The sequence below is a fragment of the Sturnira hondurensis genome, unplaced genomic scaffold (assembly GCF_014824575.4).
Source record: "Sturnira hondurensis isolate 20B ecotype Veracruz unplaced genomic scaffold, ASM1482457v3 Scaffold0019117, whole genome shotgun sequence".
Classification (NCBI taxonomy): Eukaryota; Metazoa; Chordata; class Mammalia; order Chiroptera; family Phyllostomidae; genus Sturnira; species Sturnira hondurensis.
In genome coordinates this window covers 559,873-568,255 of record NW_028091748.1, presented here as the reverse complement: position 1 = coordinate 568,255, position 8,383 = coordinate 559,873, and the positions used below count along the sequence as shown (strand labels likewise).

Genomic DNA, 8,383 nt, shown 5'->3' with positions numbered 1-8,383 from the left:
AGGCTTGTCTGGGTTCAGTGAATTTCCTCTAAGTCTAGCAATAATATAGACTATAGAACATATTAAAACTAAACCGTAGCTTTTAATTTATGTAGTTGTCATGGGAAGGAGGTGTACCTTTGAGATAATTTGTTCAGATGTAATATTCTTTTTTTTAAAGTATATTTTATTTTATTGGCTATTCTATTATAGTTGTCCCATTTTATTCTCCCCTTTATTCCTTCCACCCTGTACCTCCTACCAGCATTCCCCTCCCTTAGTACAGGTCCATGTGTTGTACATATAAGTTCTTTGGCTTCTTCATTCCCTATACTTTTCTTAACCTCTCCCTGTTTATTTTCTACCTACCATTTATGCTTCTTATTCCCTGTACCTTTTTCCTCATCCTCCCGTGCCCCTGTTCCCACTGATAACCCTCCATGTAATCTCCATTTTTGTGATTCAGTTCCTGTTCTAGCTGTTTGTTTTCTTTTTTTTTTTAGGTTCAGTTGTTGATAGTTGTGAGTTTGTTGTCATTTTACTGTTCATTTTACTGTCATTTTACTGTTTACTATAGTTTTGTTCTTCTTTTTCTTAGATAAGTCCCTCTAACATTTCATATAATGAGGACTTGGTAGTGATGAATGCCTTGAACTTGGCCTTATCTGGGGAGCACTTTATCTGCCCTTCCATTCTAAATGAACGCTTTGCTGGATAGAGTAATCTTGGATGTAGGTACTTGCTTTTCATGACTTGGAATTCTTCTTTCCAGCCTCTTCTTGCCTGCAAGGTTAATTTTCAGAATACAGCTGACAGTCTTATGGGAACTCCTTTGTAGGTAACTGTCTTCTTTTCTCTTGCTGCTTTTAAGATTCTTTCCTTATCTTTAATCTTGGGTAATGCAATTATGATGTGCCTTGGTGTGTGCTTCCTTGGGTCGAACTTCTTTGGGACTCTCTGAGCTTCCTGGACTTCCTTGAAGTCTATTTCCTTTGCCAGACTGGGGAAGTTCATTATTTTTTCAAATAAGTTTTCAATTTCTTGCTCTTTTTCTTCTTCTTCTGGCACCCCTATGATTTGGATGCTGAAACATTTCAAGTTGTCCCAAAGGTTCCCAAGACTCTCCTCATTTTTTCAAATACTTGTTTCTTCATTCTGTTCTGGTTGAAAGTTCATTTTTTCCTTCTGCTCCAAATTGTTGGTTTGAGTCCTGGTTTCCTTTCCTTCACTGCTGGTTCCCTGTATATTTTCTTTTTTTTTATTTTTTAAAAGATTTTATTTATTTTTAGACAGAGGGGAAGGGTGGGAGAAGAGAGGAAGAGAAATTTTAATGTATGGTTGCCTCTCTTGTGCCCCCTACTGGGGCCCTGGCCCTCAACCCAAGCATGTGCCCTGACTGGAAATCAAACCAATGACCCTTTGGTTTGTAGGCCAGCATTCAATCCACTGAGCCACACCAGACAGGGTACTGTATATTTTTCTTTGTTGTAGACTGCTCTGCATGGCTTTAGGAATTGTATCTGTACCCCTTGTGGCTAAGGGCAAGGGACAACCTTTGGAATGCAAGCCGCAGGAGACAAAACTTGTCTCTGGTAGCAAATGCTGCCTCAGTTTCCTTTCCCTGCCCCCAAAGCTTGTTTGGAAGTCAATGATGGGTAAGACCCCTCACAGCAGGGGGCCACCTAAGCCAGACTCAATCACTTGGGAGGCCTTCATGGAAGGATTTGGGGGCGGGGGCGGGGAGAGGGGGGCTGCAACAAAGAACAATGGACTCTCCCCCAGTGGCTTTGTCAAAGCAAGTCCCCATGTCCTCTGGAAGAAGCACTTCCTGGCTCTAATCCCCTTAAGCCTGAATACCTCTTGGGGAGAGGTGCAGCTCCTTGCCTTGGTAGAGCATGTCCAGGGGGAAAATCTGGCATCACAAAGACTTGCTGATAAACCCATGAAGTCCGCTCTGCTAAGAGTGCTTTCATTCATATGATAAGGGTGTGAGAGGAAATGAGTATGTCTCCCAAAGTTTCTGCAACTCTCTTCCTGACGGACACTGACTCAGACTCTGAAGCCCTCAGATATCTTTGAAATGTTATCTACTGTTTGATCCTTGCCACCCTGTATTCCTGTGTATTACAACCCAGTAAAAGGCTATGGAGGAAGGCACTTGGGGCCTTTTTCTCCTGGAAGAAACTGGCTGCTGCTGGCCTTTGTCTCCCCTGAGAAACTGGCCACAGCCCACTCTGCCTCTCCAAGCAGACCACATCATGACTTGGACTCATTCACTTTCGTCCGTGCACACAGGAGGACTTGTGCGAAGCCACCCCCACATTTCTTTATTTCACTTTGTGTAGCCTTCCCTTTTTTCACTATTTTGTGACCATACTCAGCCATTTCTGTGAGCATCCTGATTACCAGTGTTTTGAACTCTGTATCTGATAGGCTGGCTATCTCTTTGTCAATTAGTTGTTTTTCTGGAGTGTTGATCTGTTCTTTCATTTGGACCATATTTCTTTGTCTCAGCACACTTGTTATGTTGTAAGGAGCAGAGCCTTGTGTATTTACCAGGTGGGGCTACCCATGTTGCTGCATTGTGGTACTGTATGTGGGGGAGGGTTCAGAGAGGGAACAATGCTGTTTGCTCTGCTCTTGGCTGGCTTTCAGTCATTTCTCCTGCTCCCACAAACAAATTGGGCCTTTCTGTTGCTGATTTCCAGGTGAGTGGTTTTCTGTACATTTTAGGACCCATTAGGTCTCTCCAACAAACTCTGCTGTGAGGCTGGGAGTTTCTCCTGCTGCTGCAACTGCCACAGATTTTTACAGTCAGAGGTTTTGAGGCTTTTTTCTCCTGTGCTGGAACCCTGGGTTGCATGGTCTGTGTTGCTCCCCATTTGTTCCTCCTGGTTTATCTGCTCACAAATGTGGAACCGTCAGCCTCTGCCTTTCCTGCCCAGTCCTCCAGAGGTCACCTTGCTGTGGATCCCCACTGCCCTGGCTGCCCATTTCCACTCCTCCTGCCAGTCTGGATGAATGCTTCTCCTTTAACTCCTTGGTTGTCAGACTTCCATCCAGTTTGATTTTCTGGTAGTTCTGATTATTTTTTGTTTTTAAATTTGTTGTTGTCCTTCTTTTTGTTGTATGAGGAGGAAAAAGTATATCAACCTATGCCTTCATCTTAGACAGAATTCTCTCATTCAGATAATATTTTATGATTTGTGTAATTTTTATATGCATGTTATATATATTGATAAGAATTTATAAAATTATAAAAGAGCTGTTGATTCTTTTGGTAGTATTTGGTCATTTTGGGATCTAGAGATACACCCTTCATCTGAAAGAACTGCATGAGTCTTACTTGGACTGATAAAGCTTTGGTGTGGAGGAGGATCTCCACAGCAGAGAGTGGGCTTTCCCACTGTCATTACCGGTGGAGAGGCAGTTTGGGGGCTGCGATTGCGCTAGGCAGGCCTTTTATGGGGTGAGAGATACTTACCCCTTTCTCTGAACCCATCACCCTGGACTGTGAAACATTTTGGTCATCCAGGTTAGTGGCTTTTAGCTAGTTTGAAAGGTATCTTAGAGAAGAATGCTTTTCAACCCTTATAAATGCCCCCCTCCCAAACAAACTATGCCCTATTTGATAGACATAAAAATCTCATGGAAGTGACAGGAAAGGTCTGAACCGATACCCAAACCTAGAAGACTGAGGTGTGTGGTGGGTAATGGAAAGTCGAGTGGCTTCAACCGTGGGGCAGCTTTACGTGGATTCCCAGAATAGATGTGAAGAAAGGCCTCGGTGTGCTCTTATACCCACGCTGCCAGTCTCCCTGTGTTATAATCACCTGTTTACTTGCCAGGCTTTCCCTCCAGGTCTTAGTCTCACTGGGGGCAGGCACCAAGTCTGTAGCTTTTAGCAGGCACTTGGACTTGGTAAGTGGTGTCCATTGAACAAATGCCTAAACTTCAGTGCTTGCTTATCCTGTGGTGTATGTCCTCATCCACGAAGTGTTCCGTTGAGACTCACCTTCCCAAGATTGGTGCAGGGTTTGGCACAAATTCAAGATTCTGTAAACATTTGGGAGTTGATGATGTGATGAATTTGTCAATGATAAGTGATAGAGATCACTGCTAGCAAGAAAAAGCTATAACAAGTCTAAACCATGAGAAAGCAAAGCAGAGTGGAAATAGAGTCAGTTTGCTTATGAAAACTTAAGACATGGGACCATTTTCATAAAGCTTATGTAGTCATTTACAAGCATCCTCCTCGAGGTGAAACACTGAGTCTGAAAACAAAGGATTAGTGGGGAAAGGGTCCCAGGTTGTTTTTAAGTTGGATTCCTTTCTCCCCTGCCAGAACTGACACACTCTTGGGGGATCTGAAGAGGCACTTGTGCCCTGGAGTAAAGATGAAAAAATGTAATGCCAATTTAACTCCTCGCTGTTATTTCTGTTTCAGGCCATTTTGCTGATAAAATAGAACCATCTAATGATATATTTGGGCTTTAGAACCCTCTCAGAGTGTCATACTGCTCTGATTGTCCCCAGACAAACATGACACTCTTGGGAGCACACAGAATTTGGTGGCATAATCACCACAGAAGTGTCTATTATGGAGAATTTATTGTGTGCCAGATGATGGACTAAACATTACATTGAATTTTTAAATTGATATTATAATTTCCCCTTTTACATATCAAGAAACTGAGGCTGTTTAGGAATCTTGCAGAGGTCATAAGGCCAGCAGGTGGCAGACCTTGGACTTGAACTTGGGCTGCCAACTTTTAAGGCTTCACAGTTGACTGCCTCCCAGGGAGGAGATGGGGTTGTGATTTTGCTGGGTCCCAAAATAGTGGAGGACATGGATTATGAATCAGATCATAGATCATTTTTAGAAGACCCTGGAGGCCGTGAAATCTCTTCCATTTCCCAGAACTGGTATGTGCATGCTGTTACTTCTGTGTCTTGAGGAAAGTCTGGCTCTTTTACATTGTGTTGGCTGCCGCAAAGACATGTAGATCTCAGTGTTCCAATGTCAAGTTGCAGACAGCTGCTACCGTCCTGTCCTTCTAACTCTTCCTATCGCTGGAGTTTTAGATCCTCTTGGTCTTATCTCTCTCTTGTCCCAGTGCCATGTCACATGGGCTCCAGTTGACTACACAGGTCCAACAGTGCTTTGCCTATGTGCATGAGGGTCACCTACACCTCTACCCCCAATCAGGATACCCCTGTTTATGCCTCCATGAGACCTACCTGGCACCACGTGTACAAGCTGGAAGTGTGGGTGAGTCGGTGCCTTGTGGAGCAAACCTTCAACCTTCAATGGGAGGCAAGAGCTGTTGGGTAGATTTTTCCCTTTCCTTCTCTTAGCACAGACAAAATTTAGATACTGTTTACATGATTTCTCTGGGAGGACAGGGACTTGACTCTATAATTTTCTGCACAATACTTGGGGTTTAATGAATGTTAAAGAAATATATTTCACCCCTGGCTGGTATAGCTCAGTGGATTGAGTGCAGGCCTGCAAACCAAAGGATTGTGGTTCGATTCCTGGTCAGGGCACATGCCTGGGTTGCAAGCCAGTTCCCAGGAGGGGACCCACGAAAGGCAACCATACATTGATATTTCTCTCCCTCACTCCTTCCCTTCCCCTCTAAAGATAAATAAATAAATAAATAAATAAATAAATAAATATCTTTAAAAAAAGGAAATATATTTTGAATGAATGCCATTATTTGCAGTTAGTAGAAGTCAGCAGCTCATTGCCTGCCATCCTTCCTTCTCTGGTTGTCTTTTCTCCCTGCCTCCATCTCCTTCTCCCAGACTCTTGCTTCCTGTAATCCTTAGGGGATTATATTCCCTAATGATGTTTGAAGCATATGAGCCCTCTGCCTCAAATTGAACTTTGTAGGGAATCCAGGCTAAGACAGGTGGCAAGGCCTGAATAATTTTCTATTCATTCATGGTCTTCTGGAACAGCCAATATTCCTGGTGTGAACAGGTGCTTTGCATATTTCAGTTAGGGGCAAGACACATGGAGATGAATGGAGTGGAAAACTGTGAGTCTGTGACTGGAGGCTGGGAGGCAAATGGCAGAGTGTTACCTACATCTTCCTTCAAATAACTTTCCATTTAATTTGCATGGTAAGTTCACTTCCTTCTCCTCATGTAAACCTTGTCATTAAGTTGTGGCTGCCCTGTGTGACTAAGAAGTATAAAAATACCAAAGGTTAGCCCAGCCTACTTGGTCTCTCGTTAGGTCACTTTCTGTCACTTTTGGGAAGAAAGGCATGTGACATTTATCTTCATGCTTGCCTTATTGAAACCTGATTCCCCAGAACCCAGGTGAACCAGGAGCTACTAGCTTCTCTCTCTTTGCATAGGAAGTGCAGACTCACTTAGTACAAGTAAGACAAGTGGCAATGGCATCTGCAGTCCTCCTGAGACCCCTTGGAATTAAAGACAAGACCTCTAGCCAAAGGGCAGACTTAGAGATCTTGGTTTCTTACCACCTCAGGCCATGTGGGTGGTCACTGACAGAAGAGACGGGGTCTCATATGATTCTTGCAGCCAGTGGGATCCAGTGGACATTGGGTCTTTTGCCACCAATTAGGTATTTTTCCAGTGGTGCATATCCTGTTGCTGGTGGCTGTACAAGAGAGACTGCTGTGAGACCCTCTCTAAAAACGGTGCCATTTCAGAGTACCCCTGACTTACTGAGAGGCCAGAAATTCAGTCTAAATAACCCATAAATCAATATAGCTAAAAGCCATTCACATGTTTACACACATAACAATTGTGAGAATGGGGCACAGGATAAATGATCCCAGGTGTTATTTTAAAAGGGGAAGAGAGGCTGAGCAGGACAAAAGCCTGATCGATCACTCCTGCAGTTGCTCGTTGCTGCTACATGGCGTCGCTGTTGAAGACGCGTTTAGTATGGTTTGATCCACCCCTGTGGTTTCCCTGGCTGGTCTAGTTCCTGCACAGGTTTCAGGGGTTGCTTGAAAGAGGACCGCCACGCTCCTCATTCAGTGCCGCGCTCAGCCAAGGTGCTTCAGTGCACACGTCTGTGTTCACCCGTGGTTCCCGACCATGGCGGCTATGCTGGTGGCGGGTCTTGGAGAAGTCAGCACCAGATGCTATGCGGTTATCAACCTGACTTTGCACCTTTCCTGGCCTGAGTTCGAATCTTCTCCCAGCCTTCCCTGCCTTTCCTTTTGAGGGCCATTCTGAAGCATGCGTAGTGCTTGTCATTTTGTATGTTGTTTTGACACATGGAAGTGAGCCCACTGTGTCCCCAGAGAACTGCTGACCATGCACTTTGGTGTTTGTTGTTCAGAACCCTGTGTCTGACTGGCTACAGGTGTTTTTACTGTCGTCTTCCCTCTGGGCAGCAGATGCTTTCTTGCTCTGTATAACTTCCAGGTATATATGGTTTACCTATATATGATTCTTAGTTATATAAGAAGAGACCCTTGATATGATTTTCAGGGTTATGCTGATTCCTCTTAGGTGACCTCGGGCTCTCCCCAGCCATGGGATGGCTGCCACAATTTATGACTGTCCATCTCGGGAGATGCTTATTTAATCTCTGCCTCAAAAAATATCATGCTGCATAAGAAGAACTACATTCCACAGAAAAGTAGACATAAAACTCCTACTGAAATTATACCAAGACGGAAAACAAAGCCCCTGTTTCTTATTGTTTGTATCAGCATTTAAAACCTAGAAAAAAAACTAGATCTCTGAACTATTTCGACCAGATAGTTCAGAGCTCAGTGTCAAGTTTCAAAGATGCCACCCAGAGGAAGAAGTGGGCCTGGGAAAGGGGGGAAAGGAGGAGTAGCATCTGGCAGTGACAGTTTTCTGAAAAAATATTTCCTTTCTTTTATTGATTCTAGAGAGAGGGGAAGAGAGGGAGAAAATAAGGGAGAAAAACATCAGTGTGAGAGAGAAACATCAATCGGTTGCCCCTTGCATGTGCCCCAGCTGGGGACTGAACCCAGACCAGGGACCAAACCCACAACACAGGCATGTGCCCAGTCCGGGAATTGAACCCTAGACCTTCCAGTTTGCAGGGTGATGACCAACCCACTGAGCTACACTGGCCAGGGTGGGGAGTGACAGTTCTGACAAGAAGCCTCAGGGTCCCAAACATGGTGGCAATGCAGTAAAGGTCAGACACATTCTATGTGAAAAACATGGAAAAATCATGAGAGCCTTGGAAAAGTTAAAGTCTGGAATGAGATTCAATGAAGTGGTCACACAATACAGTGATGGTAAAGCCAGGCAAGGGGATGACTTGGGTTGGATGACCAGAGGGTCCATGGTGGGACCATTTCAAGAGGCAGGATTTGCTTTGTTTATAAGTGTGCTGAACAAGCCTGTGTTGCAAACTGTCCAGTTAAAATGA

The 8,383-nt window shown here is 44.2% G+C and overlaps 1 protein-coding gene across 1 annotated transcript; it reads left to right on the top strand.

Moving 5' to 3' along the window:
- The first annotated feature begins 7,764 nt into the window (after positions 1-7,764).
- Positions 7,765-8,383, top strand: LOC119004169 (peptidyl-prolyl cis-trans isomerase NIMA-interacting 4-like). The gene is made up of 2 exons (XM_037070898.1): positions 7,765-7,825; positions 8,070-8,383. The coding sequence occupies exons 1-2, from the start codon at positions 7,765-7,767 to the stop codon at positions 8,381-8,383; spliced, it is 375 nt and encodes a 124-aa protein (XP_036926793.1).